At 39.5% G+C, this 27462-nt stretch overlaps 1 protein-coding gene across 8 annotated transcripts in view; it reads right to left on the bottom strand.

The window, feature by feature from the left end:
• Nucleotides 1-1868: 1868 nt before the first annotated feature.
• Nucleotides 1869-27462, bottom strand: part of tbc1d1.S (TBC1 domain family member 1 S homeolog) — a 112878-nt gene continuing 87284 nt past the window's right edge. For all 8 annotated transcript variants that reach the window (XM_041579418.1, XM_041579420.1, XM_041579419.1 and 5 more), the window contains 6 exons: nt 24916-25074; nt 18460-18704; nt 11773-11932; nt 6586-6755; nt 5257-5430; nt 1869-3776 (listed from right to left, as the gene is read on the bottom strand). In XM_041579418.1, coding sequence (XP_041435352.1) covers nt 3585-3776; nt 5257-5430; nt 6586-6755; nt 11773-11932; nt 18460-18704; nt 24916-25074 — 1100 coding nt within the window. In that variant the 3' untranslated portion in view covers nt 1869-3584. The remainder of the gene's footprint in view (nt 3777-5256; nt 5431-6585; nt 6756-11772; nt 11933-18459; nt 18705-24915; nt 25075-27462) is intronic.

Raw genomic sequence — 27462 nt, 5'->3', positions numbered from 1 at the left:
AATTGTAAATCTTGTAGTAAGTATAATAAAGCAAGACAACTGGTATGAATGTTTGGCACCATCATTTATTGCTTTTCTATAAATCTAAACATCACTCCACAAGGTTGGCAGTTTCTCCAGTACAAATAAACATGAATAATTCTTCATTGTGCACCTGGAAACAATAGGTTCTAAACCCTGAAAAACTATATTTTTGGATCAGAGCCTAAAGCAAATGGAGAGAGTAAAAAACAAGCAAAAACAGAAAACATGGTGTAATATTTCTGATTTTTTTGAGACACCCAGTGTTTGGAAAGATGAAGTGGATTTCTGTATAAGATTTCCTCTAAATTTTTCCTTCCTCCGGTGTCATATACATTTAGTTTTGTGTGCTTTCCCAAAGGGCACCTTCACCTTTACCAACTTTGGCTAAATTGCCTACTTACAAGATAGCAGTAGGATTGTCACATGAAGTTATGGTATTCGTCTATCCTTCGCTTTTCCCTAAACAGTACAGTAGTCAATATCCTCCCCCGATCAATATTCAGGCTCCAAAACAGGGGTATAAACACATCATAGTGTAATATCATTTTGAATAAATTCTCACTCACATATTACATGAGTTAAATATCATGTATAAGCGTAACTCTTTTTTGCAGGTTCCGTGCGGTGTTTTCGAAAGGGAGAATAAGTTTGCCGGCGTCTCCTTTCCCTCGTGGTGTTCGGCAAGCCTCTTACGTCACTTTCGCCTCTTATACATGATTTTTAACTCATGTAACATGTAAGTGAGAATTTACATTTTTTAACAATTTTTTACTAAAACGATATTACACTATGATTTGTTTATACCCCTGTTTTGGAGCCTGAATATTGATCGGGGGAGGATACTGACTACTATACCGTTTGGGGAAAAGTGAAGGATATACGAATACCATAACTACATGTGACAATCCTACTACTATTGTGTAAGTAGGCAATTTAGCCAAAGTTGGTGAAGGTGCCCTTTGGGAAAGCACACAAAGCTAAATGTATATGACAATGGAGGAAGGATTAATTTAGAGAAAAGCTTATACAGAAATATCTTTCCAAACACTGGGCGTCTCAAAAAAAAAAAAAAATCAGAAATACTACACCATATTTTCTGTTTTTGTTTGTTTTTTACTCTCTCCGTTTGCTTTAGGCGCTGATCAAAAACACTGTTTTTGATGTTCTATTTTTCTATACAGCTGAGAGACTGAAAAGGAGCAGCAGGAGAGAGTCTCTCTAAAGGATTACATTGCTCCTAAGTATTGTTGTAATTTAGGTTCTAAACCCCTGACACGTGCCAGTGTAACAGCAGGAAATGTGTGTGTAGAATTCATAGATTCTTCTACAAGCTGGTAAAAAAAAAAAATCATGGCCACATAAAGGTAAAGTAACTTGCAGTCCCAACATGGGAGTGATCCAAGACAAACCACATGTACATAGGGATTAAAGAGCAGTCTTTCAGTGTGGAAATGTTCCATTTATGCAGTTGTAAAAGGAAGCATTGGTGCGGTGCTTGGGGAAGGGATGCCACTCTTATTAAATGTCACTTCATAGTGAATTTAGATCAGTGAAGGAACAGAGATTATCCACTAATATTGTATAATAGTGAGCTGGACACCACTTGGGTGCAAGACAATTTAGAAAATATTTGAGGAAATCTGGTGCCCACAAATACTCATTGTTGCTATAGTGCAGTATACGCATGCGTATCAGAGCCAATGGGTGTGGGAAATGCACAATATCCAGAAAATAGGAAAGCTGGATGAGGGGAAGGTGTTGAAAACTTACAAGACTACTACATTTAGTGCACAGTGTGAAGAAGAACATTATTGCATGAAATGCTTTTTATACATAGTGCACTATGGGAAACTTCAATAAAACATACATTCCATGTACCAAACCATCCAGTCAGAGAGAAAATGCAATGTTTCACCTTTAGCTTGATGGAGGATCATTTTAATTCAGTCTTCTTTGGCTCACGCTGAACTGATTTGCCAGTACAGGGGACGGTTGTTTCATGATTCCCTACGTGCTGAAGGTTAATCAAAATAACAACTCACAATCCAATGTAACCCAAGCTGAGCATTAAGGCTACCTACAGTCAAGTTTTTATGTGTTCTCTAATGCTCTCACTTATTTTACTCACTGACCGTGCTCACATTTACCATCAGAAAAACCAAAAGCTGTTTTTGGAAACCTAAGCTGGCCATAGACGTGCAGATTTTGTGAATATTTAAATCTATCAGAACAATGTTTATTTTAATTTTTCGAGGACATTTTCTGGCCAAGAGACTCGATATCACCATAAACCTAAGAGAGACCCAGTACAAGTGGATATAAAGTCTGCCTTTGCCTTCCTTTTGGCTCAAGCTAGTTTCCATGGCACCAACCTCCATGTTTTTTGCCAACAAATGTGGATTTTGCCATAAGCCCATATATAAAAATATCATTGAAATGAGCAGAAACATCTGTCAATGACTATGACTTGTAACTAAAAATGGACTCCCGTTGGCCATCACTCCCTTATAGAAACCACATTGATCTTATTTAAAAGAACAACCCTAATCCACATTTCCACAAGGTATGCTATTGCACAGAATGTAAGGCATTATGATGATTATTTTACGTGAATACATTTCTATTGCTCTATTGGTGCCAATAACAACTACTGCAAATAACATACAAAGGTCTTTGTCCATAGTAGGTTTAGGACCAACAATCATTTTGAATAAATTCCTTAACAAATCAAGGACAAAGTCTGCAGCAGTGCTACAGTCCTCATTTTATTGCTTGTGGGCTAAACTCTACATCATGGGTAGGGATGTGGCTTACTGAGATTTAGGGGATTTTTACTGGCTGCTGCTTGTGGTGCTCCAGAACAGGAGCTTAAGCGCTACAAATGGGCTGTATTGTTGCAAATGACCCGTGTGGGTTAGTGCCTCTAGGTAACAGATGCCGACAAATCACTGAAATTCCAGTAGTCATGTCTGATTACTGTAAGTGAAACAAACAAAAAACCTAGAATATGATAAAAAAAAACACAGCAGCGATACCTTAAAATATGTAGTACTCATAAAAACTGTTAGTACACAAGATATAAATAGAGCGCAATTAAAAATGTGAATTGTACACACCATAGAATTTTGCTTGACAAGCATGACCTGCAAACTGAATGCCTAACATATAAGAGGACATATAGAGGAGCTACAGACTCGCACTGCAATCCTTTTTGAAGAAGTCCTTTGGCTAAAATCAGTATAGTTTGTAGGAGACGCTTTCCTTATTTGAATGAGAATTATAGGAATGGAATTGTAAAGTCTTAAAAAAATATATAAAAGAAATAAAAAGAGCCTTGCTTAAAAGGCAAGGATTCATTTTCTTCTAAAATAAGCATAATTCTTCTGAAAACCATCATCCCTTATCCATTTTCCATGTATAAGTTAAAGAATCTTTGTGCATTGTATGAAGAGGGGGTACTAAAGGACAAGTGAGCCTGGCTTTCCTTGCTGAGGCTCCTTCTGTACAGGCAGAGTGCAGAGAGTTTTACTTGTTGCTAAGGTTGTCTGCTTCCAAGAAAATCAATGTCCGGGCTCGTTTTGGTCAGTACAGAGCTTGTTCTCCTGCATATCTTTAATCTGACCACGTAGTTCTTCAATGGTATTTAGCAAGGCAGACCTTTCCAGCTCAAGAGTAGACTGTTTTAACTTGACTTCATTACTCTGGAAGTTTTCTATGGTGGATTCTAGCATCTGAATTCTTCCATGGGATACCTGTAAAAAGAATACAATAACCTGCATAACTGAAAGCCATGAAAGGGAAGCTAAACTTCAACCATTCTGATTTGCAAAATGTATATTCTCTGTACTGCAAACCCAACAATAAAATGTCCCCAAACCCAACATTAGTCATATTTTCCTCTGTGAAAGTATATGGAATGAGGGCAAAAGAAAAACAGCAGAGTAGGCATAAACAGAACCGGCTTGAATCTGCAAAGTATGTTACTATAGATAAAGAAGCATGCAAAATTATAGAGGGAGAAGGAGACAACAGGCAAATATCGGGGGCCGCAAGACCAAAGTACAGTGTCCCTTTCCCTCAAACTCTTAATACTGCACATAAAATTCTCTTTAGAAGAGCCCTTGCTTGGTGGGCCAATATGCCCTTTAACGGGGGCCCGGGGTATTTGCTTGGTCCATGGTTGTACCTTTAGTATACACTTGCAAATAATCACTTGCATGTGCTACAACCATAGCAATTCTCATGCACTCTTCTAAGATAATTCCTGGGATTTGGTCTCTATCAATGCTTTAGTTTGACTGGTGTCTATTATTGACCTACAGACACTGCTAGAGAGACACTACCAAGCATCACTTTACAGTCTGCAGTGTTCCCTGGCAAGTGCATCAGCTGACACTCCAGGACCAGATAACAGACTTTAACACAATAATTGTGTGCCTTGCATTTTTCCACTATATCCAAAAAATATCCAGATTGGCTTGTTGTGAGCAAATATGCAAATAGTCACACTGACACTATGAGGAGAGTTAAGTCATCTCCACCTTCAAAAGCAAAAAACACAAGTCACTTCTGCAAATATGGATTACGTGTGATTACTATCATTAGTTAGCATAAACCAGTGGTGCCCAAACTGTGGGGCTGTCCCACCAGGGGGGAGTGATGGTTGTGAAAACCCAGCCTGAAGAATAGTTATGAATTATCTACAGGTTTTACCTAACTGCACTACAAGATAATTCTGTTAGCCCAACTTAAAAGCCAATTAGAGCAAGATCTGGGGTAAAGTGTTAATCTCCATAATTTTGGAATAACCACAGACAGGGCAGGTTCATGTTTCCATGGTTATGAGCTAAACACTGGATTAAAAAACACAGTATTTGACCAATGATTATGCAGTACTTTGGGCAGGTTTCAGATTCAGCCAGATCCTTAAAGTTCAGCTTAACCAAAGCTTAAAAGTGTTGGATAATATAAAATGTTTGTTAAAATATGCAAGTTTTTGTTATTTGGATAAATCATTAGGTAGGATTCAGCTTTTAACCAGTCTAAACACTATGCATTCTGTACATCCCAAGGAATAAACCCTTCCCTCTGACATACACTGTAACCGAATATAGAGCACAATGAACACGTAAATTCTCACAGAAACATCTTCCCATACAGAAGGGAATCAGAACTTTTAGCTAGTGAAAGATTTTAGGTTAATAGGTAATGAATCTGTCAGTAGGAACGTACCTGCAGCTCTTCCAAAAGGTCAAAGTTCTGTTTGCGCAATGTACTATTTGCCTTTTCTAGTTTATTTATCCTTTGGTTGTCACTGAGCGGAGATGAATCAATCAGTTCATCCTGCAGTACATGATATTCCACTTCATAAGCCTGAAGCTGCTTGGAAATGTCCATTTCAAACACCTAAGCAAGTAAAATATGGAGAATAATCTCAGCATTTCAGGGTTCGTTGTACTATAGCTCAAAGGCACAACTGGCAAACGGACAAACAGAACATGAATAACATGAATAATAAGATGTTGGCAACATATTCTCACCCTGTCTACCTGAGGGTACCTATGATTCTCACTTCCAAAAGATTATGGGAGAGTATGAATTGAGTTGTGTAGCCCAGTAACTTATATTTATACCACTGGTAGAACACTTATGATGTAAGAGGATATGCCAAGGAAAGCAAAGATTCCATTATGTGAAAGGCAATACTATTCATATCTTATAAAACTGTGTACCGCAAAGTTAAATCCATAGAAACTCACTTACTTACATAGGTGCTAATTATTACAGTACAGTTACTCATAGCAACCAATTGGTTTAGTACAACTTTAGTTGTATTATTGGTGTGTAGGTAGCCAACTCAGGTCATTTTGTCTGATCCTGCGCTTTTAGAAAGCCAGCACTTCACAATGGAACTGTTTTCAGATTAGTTATTTTTGCTCCTACTGAATGTAACTGGAGGAGTTGCAATGGGACCTGGATTTTTACTACTGAGTGCTATTCTCATATCTACCAGGGAGCTTTTATCTTGTGCCAGGGAGAGGTTATTTGGTTACCTTCCTATTGTTCTGTTCATAGTTAACAGAGAATAAAGAAAAATGAAAAAAGTCCTTTAAAATCACCTTCTCTTGCCGATCTTCCCACAGTCTTTCAGCTGCACAAAAAAAAGTATCCAAAAATGTATATGCAGTTGCCGTAGGCGCTGATCTGCATATACATTTTTGGATACTTGTTCTGTTAATAGGCTGCTGGGAGGAAAGGAGGGGGTGATAGCAATCCAACTTGCAGTGAAGCAGTAAAGAGTGATTGACATTCAGCAGAGCACAAGTCACATGACTGAGGGCACCTGTGAAACTAACAGCATTTCTAGCCCCCATGTCAAATTTGAAAATTAAATATAAAAAAATCTTTTTGCTCTTATGAAAAATGGATTTCAGTGCAGATTTTGGCTGGGGCAGCATTATTAACGTGTGCTTTTTGAAAAAAATGTTTTCCAGTGACAGAATCCCTTAAATAAGACCATAATATTGTCATTATTTTAAAACACACCCACCTTTCACTTACCTGGTTAATGGTCTTTTCCATCTGCACCAGACCCAAGTTTGGAAGGGTGTTTTTTATGAATTCTACAATAGACTCCAGATTTTCATGTTGCAAAATCAAGGGCTTGTGGCTTCCAAGCAAGCTAAGCGCAACCATAAATATGACTTCTGATCCCTGGAGGAAAATCATATCTGAAAGCGGAGAGGGAATATAAAACATGGAGTCAATTGAGTTATACTGCGTATTATTTTATAACAAGCTCAAATAATGGAAGGATTTCGAACTATGGGGCTGTCCCTCCCTGTGATGTGGGTACAAGCAGTTTATGGAGTCACCCGACCTTTAGGAGAAGGATATTCGAAGACTTGGGTGTCTTCCAACCCCCCATGTACATTTCCAGTAATATCATCTAGATGAGCAGTAAGCCACACAATAAACTTATTCAAGTAAGCATAATAATTCATATTGTACAAGAAACATGTTTAAATGCTTAAGTGATTTTTAGTTGAATAGCAAGTGCGGCACAGCAGGGACATACTGTATTGGACGGGACACAAATCCTTTCTGAATAACTCAACCGGCCAGCCAGGGAGTGCCTTTTCACTAGGGAAATGCAAGTTCACTATACCTGCCAGGCCACACTGCTAACATAATGCTCATTTTATTGTTACTGTTCTGGAAAACAAGGCTTCAAAATCTGCTCATGTTGTGTGAAGCGGAGTACTCTATAGGTGCTGTTGACAGAAGTAACTTTTCTTTTATCACTATGGGCTTCACCACAAAGTATGTTAACCAGATCTAGGGTAAAGTTGCAGGAGATGTTTTACTTGTGTTTTTGGTTTGTAGAAGGGGATGGGAGCACTGAATGAATGGCTCACGTAAGCAAGAGGCCTTCCCCCTTCAAATAAAGCATTGATGAGTGATAAAACAGAACCCAGTATATGGGTAAGAAACCAAGATGCTCCTTTCTGCATGATCATACTTAATATGCTTTTTTAAAAAGTAGATAAAGTTTCTGAACTGTCCACTAATACGGTGGTATAGAGAAGAATTTCTGGACTCGCTATACTTGCTCAGTAGTGAGAAGATCAAATGTAGGCTGAATTAGAAGTGATGTTTTATGTAAACCATATTTAGTAACGTGCATGTCTGAAACCATAATTCCTTATGAGAGGGTTAAAGCCTATATTGTACAAGGCATTAAATAGCTTCTGTATTTTTTGAAGGCTCTAACTTCATCCTTACTAGGATACCCCTGCTTATATCACCTACATTCTGAACAATCTTATTTAGATTCAAGTTCTACTTCATCCTACTTTAAGCCAATCCCTGTAATACTGCTGGTTAGGGTTGCTGAGCTGCTAAATTTTCTTCAGCATTTCACATTAAGGGCAGAGACACATGCTGAGATTCGGGAAGATTAGTTGCCCGGCAACAAATCTCCTCTTATTCGGCGCGACTAATCTCCCCCCACCTGCCTTCCCACTGGTTAGAATGTAAATCGCCAGCGGGATAGCACTCTGAGTGCTTCGTTTTCCGAAGTTACCTCACGAGGAAACTTGGGGCGACTTCGGAAAACGAGTCGCCGGGCGACTAATCTCCCCGAAGTGCAGCGTCTGTCGCTGCCCTAAATGAGAGGCGCACGCATAATAATTAGATGCATAAACCAATGGTCATTCAGGCATGTTTAGAGACCTCAACACTTTGCTTATGATCAGCTTGTATTATAGCACCACTGAGCTAGTTATATCTCAAAAGCCTTTGGCATCACTAAAGAGAAGTCTATGATACAATATTATGTAAAGGAACAGTTGAGTGTAAAACTAAAAACTGGGTAAATAAATAGGCTGTGCAAAATAAAAAATGTTTCTAATATAGTATAAATATAGATATTGCACATGGGTAAGAAGGCCCAGTATCACGGTGGGACAGGGAGAGTTCATTGTTTATTTTTATTCATAAACAGAGGTTTGCAGTTACTTTTGGGATACAGAAGGTACGATATAGATTAGGTCCTACCTAGATTAGTCCTACATAGAAGTCTTGGTTTTGCATCATGGTTTTGTCCTGAGAAAAGGTGGTTTTTCATATAATCAACCCATTAAATGTTAAAGGTTTAATAACACTGGTTTAGTGGGTAAATATAACAAGATTATATATAACAGCACTGTCAGCACACCAGGTACAAGTGCCACTGTATATAGCTACATTCAAAATGTAGAGATTACCCCTGAGCAGCCTTCCAGATGTGATATATTAATGAACTAGAGTTTAGTAAATATTAGATGCTTGTAGTGCAACATAACAGGATGATTTTTTTTCAAATAATGTTTAAAAAAAAAATCTTAAACAACTTTAAACTGAATTTCAAAACATTTTGACAATGTCCTGTTTGTATGGGACAAGACAGGGTGCCACAATGAATAAATAAACAAAACATTGTGTAGGTGCCTACAAGATGAAAGCAATGCAGTAATAGGCCACCATCTTAGAAACGAAACACAAATGCTTTCTTTTCATCCGATTTCTTTACTTTCAAGGATTCTCCATTTATTAGGGAGGAAACACAAGGGTCGGGTTTGTTACAGCAGCCAACACAAGCACAGACGTTCTAGGCACAGAACATAGCAATCGCTTTCCTACAGTGCAATATTCCATCTGTTCTTCTATCAATGCTGATCTCTAAAACAGCTATAGTATACACTGGAACCAGGCTTGCTTTTCAGAAATTATTTTGTCTGGAGTTCCCTCAGTCCTCTCTAATAGCAAAAAGGAGCCACTCTGAAATAGTAGATAACTGTGTATTCTATTTTAGATTAATGCAACATAACATTGAAACAGGGTTACCATACATTTGCCAAGTTCTCTGTGCTCTTTTACCCTAATGAATCCTTGTTATACCCAAATTCCATCATGACACACAAAAACATATAGCGCCAAAACAGCTTCACTTGTCATTTGTAATATAATGTAACTCTGTTACGTAGAATGAGTGCTGTATAGGAAAAGGGAACACAAATTTGGGTAAAGACAGCTCTATAGGAAAAATTACACACACAAATATCTATCTTCTAGGGCAGTGGTCCCCAACCAGTAGCTCGTGAGCAACATGTTGCTCTCCAGCCCCTTGGATGTTGCTCCCAGTGGCCTCAAAGCAGGTACTCATTTTTGAGTTCCTAGCTTGGAGGCAAGTTTTGGTTGTATAAAAACCAGATGTACTGCCAAACAGAACCTCAATGTAGGGTGACAATCCACATAGGGGCTACTAAATGGCCAATCACACCACTTATTTGGTACCCCAAGAACATTTTTCATGCTAGTGTTGCTCCCCAACTCCTTTTACTTCTGAATGTTGCTCACGGGTTCAAAAGGATCCCTGTTCTAGGGGATGGACTGGATGCACAGCTAATGTGTATCACTAGTCCAAGCTTCCACACTATAGCCAATAAATACCTGAGATTTTTGAAGTGTAAACCGTTGGAAGGCCACAATCTTGACACCCTATTTTCTGCATTAATGAAACTTCATTATAGCAATGTCAATAGCTTTTCTCTAGATTTTCCCTAGAAAATCATGGAGCTGCCGGGGAGCCACTCACTAAAAATGAGTTGGGGAGCAATACAAGAATGAAAAAGTTCCTGGAGGTGCAAAATAAGGGCTCTAAATAAGGCTCTATTTGGCAGTACACCGGTTTTGTTTTGTTTTTGCAACCAAAACTTGCCTCCAAGCTATAAATTAAAAATAGGCACTTGCTTTGAGGTCACTGGGAGCAACAGACTTGGGGTTGATGAGCAACATGTTGCTGATGAGCCACTGATTGGGGACCACTGATTTGAATCATTCTTACCATGCTATGAAAGAATAAATACCCCTGTATACTTTTGCAATAATCTTTTATGCCACCAGCCTCAGGATTCCCACTGAATGTCTTGAAATAGTCATCCAGCACTATTATGACTGTTAAAAATTTCCATCGGCTAAGATAACAATCCTTGAGTTACTGGAGTTGTTTGTAACAGAAATGGGTAAAGATAGATGCTAATTGCAGTCCATAAAAGCATTAGTATATTCACTGGGTAAGACAAACTAGTATCCAAATGGCTAGGATCCACCTGTAATCAACACAAGAACACCACTAGCTACAGCACTGCATCTGTCCTAGAGCAATTATTGGCTAGAGTTTGGTCTACCTCTTTGTATGTTATAATGCTTTTATTTGCTATATTCTCACAGGTAGATCATTCGCAGAACTAGACCAAACAAAACCAATGGGTGTAAATGCAACATTCAGAAGCCATCTACCACCTTTCCAACAGAAACACATTTATATATATATTTATATTAAATATTATATTTCTAGACCTGTTTGTATTTCCATCATTACGAACTACTAGCTCAGAAGGAAAAGAAACAGCACCGAGATCTTCTGGAGCCTGATCATTAACTCTTCCCCGTCCCCAAATTCCACATTGATCATGTAACCAGAGCAAGATAATGATGATGTGATGTAGTCACAACAAACAGTACACATCAAATGATCCTCTCACTGTGTATTCATATCCCAAAGCAATTTGAGATTAACAGTACTAAAAACTCCAGCAAGTGCATTCTTCTGACTGGTGGAGTCTCAAGTACTTAAAGAGAAGTCATTTGTTTATCAACTATAAAAGATGAAGATAAAGAATTACTACCGTGCCGTGGTTTTGAAGCAAAAAATGGAGTGGAGGGGAGAAATGGATGTGTGCCACTGTAAAGGGAAAGGCCTTCAATATACCAGACTTTAAGTTTCCCTTTAAAAGATTTTAGTTCCAGTAAGGAGGCTTATTTGACAAAGTTCATTTGTTTTGTAGAATCAAATCCACCCCCAGGCTGAGATCCAGAAAGTGTACATAATCATATCAGCACAAATGACCAGCCAGTATCATTGTGCAACATCCTAGCTGCTAAGTGTGTGTGTTCTGCTTTACATTTCCCTCTCCTGCTAAGAAACTTATTTGGTCTGAAAACTAAAAAGAATTCTAATAATCAGCTGTAAAATCTGCAATTTTAGCCTTCTGTAAATGAAATAGGGAGCTCACAAGTGCACACTAGTATAACCAAATACTGAAGACGACCTGCAGAGGACCCTCCTTCCCCTGGTGAAACAAACCATCTGTGATCCCCGACACTGTCCTGTCTGCACTGCAATAAGACAAAATCACACATTACCAAAAACTCTCGCCACAAATCCAAGCGGGAACTGAGAGGCGAACATGGTAAGAAACCAAGGAGCAGCGTATAGGCTGGGCCCGATCTCGTACGTTTCCAAGTGATTGTACAGATCCCGGTGGTAGTCGTGCAGGAGTCGGGAAAGCTGGTACATCTGGATCTGTGAAGCAAAGAAAACTCGCTGTAAAACTACTTGTTATGCTTTAAAGAAACATGCTTTATGTAAAATTCAGAGAAGAAAATATCATCTGTAACTATGAACAGAGGATCTTCTAGAGATTGGTCTAAGGAGTGGTACTACAGCTTGCAGTTACATCCATCTTGCAGTATCTCCACTGTTTAAAGGAATTTTAAATTGAAATAAATATCAACTATCTACCCCTCTCTTTAAACTTCAAGTCTACTTGTAGCACCCATTCCATTCCTAACAATTGATGTCTAGTAAGATCCATGGTATAAAGGAGAATTGAAGCTTAAAAAAATAATATAAATAGTGTCAGTGTTGGACTGGGCTGACGGGACCCCAGAAAAAACCCAATGGGCCCCAGCCTTAATGAGCCTAGGTCCTGACTGAGAATTAAAATAGGCCCTGGCATTTCAGGTACACAGAGGCTCATTCCACCCACACAGAGGCCCAAACAGCCCCCACCAGCCCACTAAATACTGACTTCCTATGGGACCTTATAGCAGCCCCTATGGCATTTGCCAGAACCCACAGATTGCCAGTCCGAGCCTGAATGAGTCCCACCATTTCCCTTTATGATGGTTAGGGGTGAGAGGTTGGACATGGGGAGGAGGGTCAGTTACAATACAGTTAGCCCGGACACCCCAACCCAACTCTGAGTAGTCTAGAAATGTTACATATGTTTTAGGCTTCTTTAATTGCCCAAGGCACCACAGCATTGGAAAATCTGTGATCAAACCTGTGAGACCTGCGGGTATCGAGTCTTCACTCATTATCACTAGTTTATGATTCCGTTGGACTAACTATAAAGGGAAAATGTTTGGGGGAGGTAATTAGGAGCTTGCGATCAGCCTGTAGCAAGACAGTGCTGCTTATAAAAGGATGAAACTGCAAGGTGAGCCAGTAATACCTTCATAGAAGCTTTTGGACAACAAAGCAAAAGGAAGAGAAATTAACATTCAGCCTTAAGATCTATAGAGAAAATAGAAAAATGAAGGTAAAGTGGCCATTGCAAGTATTAGAGCCTTAGGGCTTTAGCACACGAGCAGTTTCGGGGAGATTTATTCGCCTGGCGACTAATCGCCTCTTCTTCGGGGTGACAATCTACCCGAACTGCCTTCTGCCTGCTACAATTTAGGCAACTAAATCTCCCTGAATCTGCCCGGAGCTAAAGCCCTTACTTGCTTTGCTTATTTACTCTGGTTATCCATTTTGATAATTAAATATCTCAATATATATTAGGGAAAGCGGAGTTTCCTCGAAATCTCACATAAATAATTATTTGGCAGCGATTAGCAGCTGTAATCAGCGAACACCTGGCAGGACATGAAAACAAGGGAGAGTAATGTTTTATTTACTGTAACTGCACCCGATCAAATAATCAGCCTTTTAACCAAACAGGATGGACACAATTGACTCACTAGTCCCAGCATAAAAAGCAGAAAGGTTTATATTTTGTGTGTACAGGTCCCACCGCAAGCATACAAATTTTCTTTCTCTATCACGCGGTTCTGCACAGCCAGGAGGTGTCAGTTTGACATTATAGTGGAAACGGACAGACAGACACACTTTTTACATATGTTTCTCATGCCACTTGCGGAGACTGTGGGGTGCAGGCTGTATCTGGAGGTGCTGTCATAATGGAAACTATCACACTGTGGAGGAAATGGCACTAATATTAGGGTGCCTCTTAAAACGGAAGCCCTTGAACACAGATAAAGAGAATGGTTCCCTAAATTACATACCCTTTCACCCTGCCAATTGGGATATCTAATCATCTGAGGCTACAAAATGTGTTATCAATAGGAAGAGGCTGCTAAAGCTCCAGTAGCAATATTAAGCCGCCCCACAGCTAATGGCAGTTGGTAAATATCGACATAACCAAGATTCTGAGCCCCAGTCCACTGTGAAGTCCCCAAACTTAATCACTACTTACATCTCATAATTACTATTATATTGTGAACGGCTATGAAGATTTTCATTCATCCAGGTCATGGTATATCTAGTATAAGTAATTCTAAATCAACTGGACATAATCTTCAATGATTACTCAGCAAGTCCAGTTGTTTTAGAGTTACTTATACTAGATATACAATATTCTGAGGTTTTGTTGTTTCCAGTTCAGCTGGGGCAACGGTTCTGTTTTATTAATGAATTACAGGCGCTGATGATGGATTGCATGTTCATTGCATAATCCTGGCAGCAACGGTCAGTTGTGTGGCAAGCTATACTGTAGGTGTACGGTAAATATTTTGAAATGTGTTTTAGTGTTCTTAATGATTAATATAGAACAAACTGTACAGCACCTTTTTCTAGCATCTTGCTGTGCCAATATATGTAAAGGATTTGCTATTATTTTTTGGAATATTTCAGACTTATAATGCTATATACAAGCACAAGGTGATATAATGAGCATGTCCTTGTGTTATTAGAAATGGCTCATTCTGTTGCTGACCATTTAGAGGTGCTCTTCACTAATAAGGAGCCTGAAATTAACTCCAGCCTGAGGACAAAACATTGATAAGGAAAGTCCAGGCACAGGGACAGTATGTCCAAGGTGAGATGGGTGACAAGGGGGGTTATTTATCAAAGGTTGGATTTCGAAGTTATGTGAATTATTTTTTAACTCAATTCAAATTCAAATGTACTCACAACTCGAATAGGAGGTTATTTCTGAAAAAAAACAAGAACGTCTAACATCCGTTCTAATTGGAACGACACGAAAATCCGAATTTAAATCAGAAAAAAACCCTCAACGGTCAGGAAGGCTGTTAACATCTTAAAATGGCTATTGACTTCTACATGAACGTGCCAAATCTCACATTCAAATTAAAATTCGAGTAGGTGGTTTTAAATTCAAAATTGTGAGTTTTCACCAAAACAAAATTGACTTCAAATTTACAATTGGAACCTTAATCTGCCCATGGAGTTGAAATGATGACATCAAGTGGGCGTGCCTTTGATTCAGGGGGCATTGTGCAGCGATTGCCCAATGGCTGTGTCTTTCAGAGCTCGGACTGACATTTTATCAACACAAAACTCAACTGGGGTTGTTTAATGTTTAAATATTTTTAGTTGACTTAAGGTATGTTAATCCAAATAATATAGAAGACCCTTAACTGGAAAACCTCAGGTTTCAAGCATTCCAGATAGAGTCCTATATTTTGTTACTGAAGTGAAATGTCAAACAAAATCAGTAAAATATATAGTGAATAAAGTACCCCCTCTTGTAGAATATAAGGATATTATAAGTTACAGAGGAGTCGAGGCCGAAGGCATGGAAATTTCAGTGAGTCATGTGACAGAAATGACATCAGAACTCACCGTTTATAACTGATGACATCAGAACTCACCGTTTATAAGGATATAATTTACAAGATATTCATGGGTTTTTGTGTATTATACATATAAAGGTTCCCAGGCGGAACCGAAACGTTGGAGTTATGTGTGTTTAATAAAAAAACACTTTTTTCATCGCAAAATGGAGTGTGCTGATCCTTCCAACCTTTATATATATATATATATATATATATATATATATATATATATATATATATATATATATATATATATATATATATATATATATATATATATATATCCCCCCCAAATAAAATATGCAAAAAATTCTTCTAAAGAAGGCAAGCAGTAAACGTTTAGAAAAGGACTGGCACTGGACAAAATGAAGTTCGAAACTTAGCTGGCACTTAAATGGTTAAAACAAGGTTTTTTTCCCCCCCACCCTAAATAAAGGAGAACTGTTCTGTGACTGTTCTGTGGATATGATGCTTCTGTTATTTATGTATTGAGCAGCATTGCAATTCTAGTATAAAATAGAAAAGGTACAAGACAAGAACTAAAGGTTAGACATCAAGGTAGGACAAAACAACCACTTTAAGGTGAAAGCACAAGAATGTGCATTTGTTGTTCTTTTCTAAACGTGTCTGAAGATGTTGACAGAAGGCGTATGTTTTGGTGTATGTGTAGAAATGAAATTTTGTACTGCCAGAAAGCCGGAGTGACATTAGGAACATGACACAGGGCTATTGCTGGGAATCCTGCATGTCACGGTCTCGCCTACACTGTCCTGATCATGTCAGCAAACCATGAACACACACTGTTTTGTAGTAATCATCAGCTTTATTTATAAAATTCAGAGCCAGAAATATTGACTGCATTAAAGGGGACCCGTCACCCAAAAATATCCTATTTTATCACATTAGTCAAGCAAAATGAACTTTAATTACACTGTATAAATCATTTGAATCTTGCTTCCTTCAGTCTGAGAACTCATAATTACAGCAAGCAGACAGGAGCCATTTTGTGGACACTGTTATTAAGACAAGCCTTGTATCATCTCAGAATCTTGTTTGTGCACCAGAATGGGGGACCTGATGTCCATCCCCATGCCCTGGTTACACAATCAAATGGTGAAAAGAGCAGGGGGAATGTGGGGAGAGCAGTGAAATCTAGGAAGTGCTGAATGGAAAGTGAAAGTAATTGCCTGCTCCGCCCCTATGCCTCAGGCATAGAGGAGTGGCAGGCAATATTTGATTGACAGCGGATATTTTGAAACGAGTTTACAACAGCTATGCATAGTTCAATAAAAAAAAGAATTTGGATTTCATGTTTAATAGGAAAAGGACTTTTATTATACAGCCTTTTATGTCTAGATGACAGGTCCCCTTTAAGGCAAAACGGTAACACCACTTTCTCTAGCAGAGAACTGCACAGATTTCATCTTTTTGTGAATGTAAAGATGCCTTGTCTGGAGGCAACTCTTTTTCTCTGTCCTTACATTTGAAATAATAAATGGATTTGGTTCTGTATTTGATTGTATGTTTTGTGGGGGGTTTAATATTTGCCCAAATTCAAGCTGTTGGTATCACTGATGATGTTGCCCATAGCAACCAATCTTTGGTTTGTTTTCTAATCTGTAACGTCTAACTAGGTGACTGTTCAAACTGAATTGCCGATTGGTTGCTATGAGCAACATCACCGGTAATATTTATCTCCAGTGTTATTAAACATGCCCCATTGTGTTTCAGCATTGATTTCCATTGATGAGAAACAAGATTGGCCAAACCAAACATCTATGGAGCTCACTAAAAACTAATAACATGCTAAGGCTAAAAAAAAGGGTCCCAACTTTGCCAAAAAAATGTTGACAAATATCTTATAGAACAATAAAAATATTTTCGCACTTTGCCATACATATAAAAGCACCAACATGTTCTTCAGATGAGATCTGGTAAAATTCCCCCCCAATTTTCTATGGAAGGATGAACATATTTTTGGGGTAAATAACGGAGATGGTGTTAAAATTTAGTTCAATCTTTCAACTAAATTTACATTTCTTCATTGAAATAGAAAATAGAACCTGGTTAGGGTGAGCCAAAAAGCCCTTCACAAGCAATGACATGCAAAGTGAAGCCTTCTGAAATCAGAAGGTATTTACTAGTCTCATGCCATACACACAGCACTGCCGAAATACCAAAAATGAGAGTCCAGGTCCAGAGACCTTTCAAAGAGACCTCGTCAGCTAGGATTTTAAAGAAAATGGAGTCATTCTTGCTTTACTTGATAAAGAAATCATTTTGGAACAAACTCTTCACACACGTGGAAATATCACTGTTGTACTCATTGATTCCCACCTCCAGGGCTGCCATCAGAAATAAAAGGGCCCCATAGTACAGATTTTGATGGGCCCCTCCCAAAGGTCTGCCTACACCACAGCAAAAACAAAGATACTGATGGCCAGAGCCCCCACATGTTAATAAAAAACAATTGGTGGTCAGGGCCCCCCATAAAAGTACTATTGGTGGTCAAATCCCCCATTAAAAAACTATCAGTGGCCAGCCCCCCCTCACATGTTCATGTAAAAAAATTGTGGCCAGCCCCCCCCCCCCCCGTAGAAGTTCTTAAAAAATGGTGGCCAGGGTCCCCTCCATACAATAACAGAGACCACAAAGGGGTTAACTTTAGGGGGCTCTGCCATGTGCACTTACTTGTTTAGCAGGTTAGCTGCTGAGTGAGCTGCCAACTTCTGAAGAGAGGGCGGGAGCACAGGTGGATACATTCTCCCTTATTGGTTAAAGATATTTAAGTCCCAATAAAGCCGCATGGGGATTGGATGAGCTGGAGGGGAAAGTTCAAATCTCAGCTATCCAATCCCTGAGCAGCTCAACCATGACTTAAATATCTGTGACTGATAAGGGAAGAGAATGCTGTTACAGGACTTATGATGCAGTCACCTGTGCTCCCGCCCAGGCATCTTCCGAAGTTGGCAACTCACTGAAAGCCGGAGGGCCTGGCTAATCAAGTAAGTACAGCACGGCCAGGCCCCTTTTAAGATCTAAAATCCTCCAGGCCTGGGACAACACTCCCCTCCCCCCTGATGGAGGCCCTGCCTACCTCTAATGTTTCACAATAACATCTCTAGAAATGTAGATATGTATCTGTTTGAGCAGGTAATTGTGATTCCATTGGAGATCTCGCCATACCTGAAGTGTTATCATGTCTGGCCGATACTGCTTCCTCAGACCCATGTCATACATGAGAAACTTTAGCATCTTAAAGGCATCTTCCTCAGTCATGTGAAGCAAAAGCACTCCAGCAACAAAACTGAGGCCTTGGCAGTAGCCGACTTCAGGATCCAGCAAGGAATAGGCCTTTAGAATGTTGTAGAGCGACAGCTGTCCGGCTCCCAGCTGGGCCGAGAAGTATGGGTGTGTTGGAAAGGTGCGCCCTGTGAAAACAATAATGGTCAGCTATTCAAATAAGTTTACCTGAACTTTGCTATCAAGGTAGGTCAAATGTAACAAAAATGTTTTTGAATCTATTTTTTCTCCTTGAGTAAATGTTCAGCAGTACTTACTAGGTAAACAGCCAAGCCAACCTGTCTTTCTGCTAGGAGAGTTAATAGGACACTGCCACCAAATAAAAAAATATTTTTTTTTTGTGCATAAGCTACAAGTGTTTTTGAGAAAAATGGCAAGATAGTCGTTTAAAAATGTTTTTTGTTGTCGTTTGGACTTTCACTTGTAGAAGTGATCACCAGTACTTTCTTCTTGTACTTTCTTGTACTTTTATTGTAATTTCGTTATATTTTATGACTGACATAACAAATTGGGAGGCCATTTTGAAAAAAAGTGACCAGATGATTGTGGTCATGTTGGTTTAAAACTGACCCCCACCAGTATGTGAATGAAGTAAGTGACCAACCTGAAGACAAAGGGCCACATTTCCCTTCTTTGTAATCCACTTATTTGATTATTCAGTGGCATTAACTGATTCAAGATTCACTTTTCCTGCACCAAGAGGAACAGGTGGCCAGATTTAATAATAACATGAATGATTCTCTATATGGAAAACACAAAGTTTCTAGCAGTTGAAATAGTGTGGCCCAACTGAAAAGACCAGGGGCATGGGGTGTCCTGCCCCATCCCCGAAAATCTGCTACCAAAATGATGAGGCGTTATAGATGTCTACAAAAGCTATAGTTACTGCTGAGCTTATTCAGTTGGTCTTATGTAAAAAAGATGCATAAACATTAACTTTAACTTTTTTCACATAGTTGATTCCACAGAAGGGAACAATGATAGTCTATTTGTAATTACTTGGACAAGTTCCATGTTTCCCTTAGGCTCACTATGTCATGCAACCTCTACCTGAACTGATGAATTCTTGGACTTGAAGTCTCTTTGTTTTCCCTAGTGGGTGGGACACTGGGTCTCTGGGAAGCAGAGGGACTTCAAGTCTTCCATTCATCACTTTCCAATGGAACAAGTTAAAGGAGTGGTTGCTTTACACTGTGAGCACAGGGGTGTTGGGAAATGGCTTCTTTTCTGAGGAATCTCATATGTCCAGGAGCTAAAAAAGCAAGCAAAGTAAAAGACAATGCTGATGTTTAAATGCCAATACACTGGCCAACCAATTAGCTTGTTGGTTGAATGAATATTGTGCAATTTTGTTAATGCATGTGGTTGACCCAAACCACCCTAGTTCTCATTTGGAATACCACCTTAAATCTGGGCATGTATATCCACCAATTATCTGTTGTACAATAACTGATCAAGAAGAACTTCAATAAAATCTCAGGGATTCCAGCAAGGTTCCTAGTTCAGATAATACTGTATATTTCTAAAATAATGTCATTTGTCATTGCAGCCAGGCACATCCCAATTACAGTCCCGATGATCACTATATATGCAGTTTATCTTTATGTTCCACTGAAAGGTAAGTAACCACAGTGACACCTAATGGCTAACAGGGTCTACTGCAAATATTGTCTGTTGCATTTTACATTTTGGTCACCAATCTATAAAAATGCACGGAATGGCCTGAAAGGTTCAGAGCCAACAAGCAAAAATAATAAATGGAATTGATGTTAAGGCTTTACAGTAAGAGTTTATACTAGATTTGTTGGCATGTTCATTTGACCGTTATATACTATATATACTATACATATTTAAGAAAAGGAATACCAGTGCTGCTTATTTAATGGTAACTATATGGTAACTAGAGTTATTCTTTCTGCAGCTTTGAATAATTCTATTACAATCTGTTTTAACTCCACTCGCCCCTGCTCTACTTCTCCTCTTTACCGTCTTCTTCTACTCCCCGTCCCCATTTCCTTCCCCTCCCCATCTTCTACTCCCAGTCCCCTTCTCCTCCCTGTCCTGTCCCCTTCCCCTCTACATCCCCCACCCATCCACTTCCTGCGCATATGCATGTGTAGAACTGCACTGGAGACATGCAGGAGATTTTCAAATCTCCCGCACGCCAGTCTCCGGGGCTCACATTTGGATGTGGCTGGGCGGCTGGCTGACCCTGAAATTCTGCCGCCCTAGGCCCAGGCCTTGCCACAAATCTGGGCCTGGGCCCAAGGGCCAAATAATTATACACTAGTAGCTTTGTATTTTCATAAAATGAAAATAACAGTGCCAGCTTGTACCAAGCTTACATACATTAAATATATAATCTGATCATTATCTATATACAAGAAAACTTCTATAGAAAAATAATATTCCTCAGGTAGGCAGGAGAGGTGCATCTCAGTAATGGGCCCATGATGTCACAATTGCAAGGGGACAAAGCAAACAGGTTGTGTCTACGAGATGGCATGAATGATTAGCTGAAATGAGACATGCCTGAACTTGCTTGTTTCAATGAAGTGGAATTGTTATGCCAAAATTTTCCAGTGGTAGTGAACACTGGATGGGATGTGATTCAGTCATAGACTCTTCCAGCCGAGATACAGGAAAAATCCTAGTTTCCCATGGTCATCTCCTTCTAACATCCACAGTGAGGATTTGGAACCCCTGTGACAACAAAACTGAACAGCAGAACCACTTGGGCCACCTAATCCACCCATCAAGTAGAAATGTTACTATGTTCTTGTTCTAAATATTGCATTACAGCTACATGTATGATTGATCAGCAAACTCTTCCCCTCCTGCAGTAGCACCCACTGAAGACATGGGCTGGCTGATGTGCCTAGTACTTGTAAGTAAGGCATAAAACAAGGAAGGGTTTTGTAAGAGTAAATGAAGCATCACTTGCAGCAACCCTCTTGTTAAACATTACCCCACCCCTCACTTTCTGGAATGTTGTGGTAATCATGCCGTTGAGGTGCTATACTATTGGATTACATTTGCTTTCAGCACAAAAAAAACCCCCAAAGAATATATTAAAGAAATAAATTGCATGTAGGACATGGAAAATTCTATGGTTCTTTTCTTTATAAAGAAGAAAGGGCAGAGATAGCTGGAAGCAAGATATAGTAGCAGCAGGAGTTCATTCACAGGCTGCCAATGATCTAGGCATTCCTCTAAATAGAAATAGAACACGGTTTGGAATCAAAGACAGGACTGCACGTAGAAATAAGACATATGGAGGTACCAGTGTTACAGTGAATCACGAGTACTTGCTTTATGTTTCCACTTCAGAGGAATGCAGAGTTGGGTTTGAGTGCCAAGATGGATTGTCAGGGGCAGCTGAAATGTTTTCATGAAACTGAACCCTTTTCATCCTGAACAAGAGAAGCTGCACTTTGGAAACCAAGCTAAACAGAGTAAGGCGAGAAACAACACAAAGAAATGCAGCAAAAAGGGTTACTAAGCATGTACTGTAATTCAGGACATCCATGGTTGTCAATAATGGACTTTAGAGACACCTGTGTTGGTTTGTGTCAGGATCAACCATTGTATGACCACATTCACATTAAGCAGCTGCCCCACACTAGTCCTACCTCCGTGATATGTAGACCCCAGTACATGCTCCTTCTGCTTAAACTTTGTTAAGACAACTTTAAAAAGACTCCGGTACAGTAGGGAGAGATGGTGCCTATAGTAACGTCTGGGAAAAGACTGGCTGTGGGATAGCAGGTATAGTAGGGAGAGATTTTGCCTATAGTAGCAGTGGTATAATAGTCTCTGGGAAGGGAGTGTGACTGTGGGATAGCAGGTATAGTAGGGAGAGATGGTGTCTATAGTAACAGTGGGATAATAGTCTCTGGGAAGGGAATGTGACTGTGGGATAGCAGGTATAGTAGGGAGAGATGGTGCCTATAGTAACAGTGGATAATAGTCTCTGGGAAGGGAGTGTGACTGTGGGATAGCAGGTATAGTAGGGAGAGATGGTGCCTATAGTAACAGTGGGATAATAGTCTCTGGGAAGGGAGTGTGACTGTGGGATAGCAGGTATAGTAGGGAGAGATGGTGCCTATAGTAACAGTGGGATAATAGTCTCTGGGAAGGGAGTGTGACTGTGGGATAGCAGGTATAGTAGGGAGAGATGGTGCCTATAGTAACAGTGGGATAATAGTCTCTGGGAAGGGAATGTGACTGTGGGATAGCAGGTATAGTAGGGAGAGATGGTGCCTATAGTAACAGTGGGATAATAGTCTCTGGGAAGGGACTGTGACTGTGGGATAGCAGGTATAGTAGGGAGAGATGGTGCCTATAGTAGCAGTGGGATAATAGTCTCTGGGAAGGGAGTGTGACTGTGGGATAGCAGGTATAGTAGGGAGAGATGGTGCCTATAGTAGCAGTGGGATAATAGTCTCTGGGAAGGGAGTGTGACTGTGGGATAGCAGGTATAGTAGGGAGAGATGGTGTCTATAGTAACAGTGGATAATAGTCTCTGGGAAGGGAGTGTGACTGTGGGATAGCAGGTATAGTAGGGAGAGATGGTGCCTATAGTAGCAGTGGGATAATAGTCTCTGGGAAGGGAGTGTGACTGTGGGATAGCAGGTATAGTAGGGAGAGATGGTGCCTATAGTAACAGTGGGATAATAGTCTCTGGGAAGGGAGTGTGACTGTGGGATAGCAGGTATAGTAGGAAGAGATGGTGCCTATAGTGACAGTGGATAATAGTCTCTGGGAAGGGAGTGTGACTGTGGGATAGCAGGTATAGTAGGGAGAGATGGTGCCTATAATAACAGTGGGATAATAGTCTCTGGGAAAAGACTGGCTGTGGGATAGCAGGTATAGTAGGAAGATATGGTGCCTATAGTAGCAATGGGAATAATAGCCATTGAATTGGGGCATTAGGGTGAGGTTACATGTCACTAGATAATGCTCTTGCTGTTAGAGCAAGATGGTGACAGTTATATTGGTGTTGCACAATCTGGGGACTTTCATGTGTTACTGAAGTCTAACTACCAGTACCCATGACAAGTAAAAACTGTTGGAAAGAGCTGCAACTAATAAAAAAAATAGGAGTATTGTTACTACTTTGTAATGCCTTTTATTTATACAGTATAAAGATTTGTTTGCCCTGGGTGCAGACGCCACTAAATGCCGTCTGTGTCTATGATTTTTTATTCTGCAGTCTACAAGGTATCACGTCTTTTTCTTTTAAGAACATATTTGGATTGTGCATTTGGAGCCCGTGACTCATTTCCTTGTTCTAAATGTTTTTCAAGTGATTGTTGGTTGGCACAAGCTTAGGAGAAAGGAACTGAAGGAACACAAGATTCTCTTTTCCCTTGGTTCATTCATAGAATTCTAATCCATACAAAGAAATTCTAGGGAAGGATAGTGATTTCATATGTCCTGAAGAAACACCGGTTAGAACTTGCTAGTATTTCCTAAATTTAACTTTCCTGTATCACAAACAAACCAACCTTTGCTGCACATATTTTTTCTTGGAACACTACAAATAAACAAATGTATAGGAAACAAATAAAAATTATATAAAATGAGTGATATTATTTTGAGGGCATGTATTGAATAAGGAAATGCAAAGAAGAAATATACAACCCAAGCAATGGCAGGTCCTAACCTTATAACAAGTAACATTGTCCCTTATACATTGATTTTATTGGCTACAAGTGATATGGGACATTTGCTGGTATTTGCTCACTTAAATAACGTCCTTAGGTTGGAACCCAAATAAAGCAAAGACAGGGAATAAGGCAAGGGAGCCCACAATTTATCAACACAGTTATCTCCTTAAGATGCATCACCTCAAGTTCTAATGATGCTCTAATACCAATGCAAACAATGAATAACTCCCATTCCAAAGGGGCAGTTGGGACCACAGGGATATGGATAAAGATTTTAAAAGCATAACTTTACCCTTACAACTTCTTTCATTATAGCAACAGACCATTCTTTGCCCAGCGATATAAGAGGACACAGAAGTTCTGTTTGTGTAGTAGTAGTAGTCAAGATATGGAAAAAAAAGCAGATGGATAGAACAGAAACAGGCAGCGTCCATGGACTGATCCACATGTTCCAATAGTCCAAAAGTGGTCCCCATCTTTGTAATTTAGAAAATAGGATGGCTTGGGGTTGTGACCTATTGGTGGGGAGGGGATAGGCTCTGTGATATTCAAGGCTTGGTCATAATCAAAGTAAACTCTTAATGCTGGACTGGAAAGAACAATAAACAAGATAACCATATCCACCTGGTTCAAGTACCAGTTTAACTAAGATTCTACGGAAACATACCGAGATCAATGAGTATTGCATGTTGTTGGGTGGTCAGTTGCTTTAGAAGCTCTTTGTATGGGGTGTCTTTTAGCTGGTTCTTGCTTATATGCGGATGTCTCAGCTGGTATTGTTCGGATAAAAACTTCCAGATCTCCCCACGGTGCTGCCGAGGAACTCCTAAAAATAGAAACCAATATATTTTCAATAATGCGATTATTGCATTTTAAATTTCAAATTGAAGAGCTTGCTATTTTGGAAAGATACTATTTGGAGTAGGGCTTTGCCATATTTACTCCACCGGTTTAGTGTTGTCTATATGGGTGCTTGCAAACACAGTGTTAAGAAGGTGTACAATTTTATGGGTGATCGCTGGTGCAAAAGTAGACATCTGAAATGCATTTGCAGTCACACTGTTTTGAATTTATACTCACCAGAAGCCAATATATTAGTAGGAAATTTCTCAGCAAGACAAGCACCCATATCATCTCCCACAAATATTACATCACAGACTACAAAGACCAACATATTTCATTTGAAGTCCATATATACACAAACCTGAGAGTATTGAATAATAAGGACTTAAAGTAAGGGGGTACACATGCAAACATCACGTGCAGCCTTGTGTTTTTATAGGATCACAGAACTCCAAGGTGATGCTTTGACTGTAGATTATCATGGATAATCTGAAAAGGATAGTGTGACAAACGGTCTTCAGTGAGCTTTCCTCCCCTGCCAAACCTAACCCTAACCCTGGGCATTGGGGTGCCTGGGACCCCAGCAGGGATTGAAATTAATATGAATGGCCTCTTAACCATTTCCACTCTCACACTGATTCAAGTTTACCATTTCTGTTGTATTTTTTCTACTCAGAGGGGATCTATAGTCTTGAGAAGCAGCATTAATTCACCAATGACCATTGGGTACTGTCATGGAAGCTGTGTTTAGACATGGAAGTATGTTATCATAGGTTGGTAAGGACTGCAGCTCAGAAAAAACGTGTAAACCACGTATATTAGATCTTGGGTTATAAAAAGCGAACATGATCTTTCAAGCAAATTTTTTTTTTAAAACATTTGTGTAAAAGCAGCTAACATTTTTGTCAAAGAGCATGTTGTAACAGTCATGGCATTCTTTGAACTCTCCTTCACTCTAGTGGTTTTTCTGTTTTGTTTTTAGAACCGACAACATGTTGCAGCAAGATAAAGACCTGCGAGATAGTGGAGAGATAATGCTAACCTCAAATATTTCTTAACATACATTTGATGGTGTTGTATACAGAACATCTTCAAACTGAGGAGCCTGGGGAAGGCAATGTGACGGTTACCGACAGTTTGCCTATATAATCATTGCAACGCCCTTCCACAGTCCCTTCCCAGTGCAACATGCAAGTTGGATGAATGAACTTTTGTTTCATAGAACACACACACAGATATATATACAGTTAGGCCCATAAATCTTTGGACAGAGACAACTTTTTTCTCATTTTGGTTCTGTACATTACCACAATGAATTTGAAATGAAACAACTCAGATGCAATTGAACTGCAGACTTTTAGCTTTAATTCAGTGGGTTGAACAAAAAGATTACATAAAAATGTGAGGAACTAAAGCCTTTTTTTAACACAACCACTTCATTTCCGGGGGTCAAAAGCAATTGGACAAATTAAAAAACTGAAAATAAAATGTTAATTTCTAATATTTGGTTGAAAACCCTTTGTTGGCAATGACAGCCTGAAGTCTTGAACTCATGGACATCACCAGATTCTGGGTTTCCTCCTTTTTAATGCTCTGCCAGGCCTTTACGATTACCGGTTTTGGAAAATTCTAATTCTCTGACTTGTTTGGCTTATTTAAAATCAGTCTGTAGCAAAAAGTTGGTACAAGGCAGGGTTATCTTCCAACATTTGACAAGCACTTCCAAACTTGAAGCTACATATTACATTCACAACAGCATTCATCCATAATATTTGCTCTCTGTGTGTGGTTGGAACAAGTGCTGTTATAATTAGAAGACGCTAATTGTGAAGCCTAGCTATCAGCAAGAAGCACTTTGCAAAGTCCCATTGTTGAAAAAAAGACGTGCTAAAGAGCTTATCATTTGCCAAAGAACACATTGATTGGCCTAAAGAGAAATGGCGCAACATTTTGTGGACTGATGAAAGCAAGATTGTTATTTGGGTCTAGGGGCTGCAGACAGTTTGTCAGACCACCCCAAACACTGAATTCAAATCACAGTACAGAGTGAAGCTGGTGGCACAAGCATCATGATATGGGGATGTTTCTCATACTGTGGTGTTGGACCTATTTATCACATACCAGGGATCATGGATCAATTTCAATACAACAGAAGAATACTTGAAGAGGTTGTGTTGCCTTATGCCGAAGAGGAAATTCTTGTGAGTTGAAATGCGGTTTCTGAGGCAAAACCAAGATATGCTAAAGAATTGTGGAGTGTAGTCCAATCATCTTGGGCTGGAATACCTGTTCACAGGTGCCAGAATTTGGTTGACTCTATGCAGCACAAATGTGCAGCAGTTCTCAGAAACAGTGGTAATACAACTTAATA

The sequence above is a fragment of the Xenopus laevis genome, chromosome 1S, assembly GCF_017654675.1.
Source record: "Xenopus laevis strain J_2021 chromosome 1S, Xenopus_laevis_v10.1, whole genome shotgun sequence".
In the NCBI taxonomy this organism is placed as follows: Eukaryota; Metazoa; Chordata; class Amphibia; order Anura; family Pipidae; genus Xenopus; species Xenopus laevis.
This window is presented reverse-complemented; position numbering and strand designations above follow the sequence as displayed.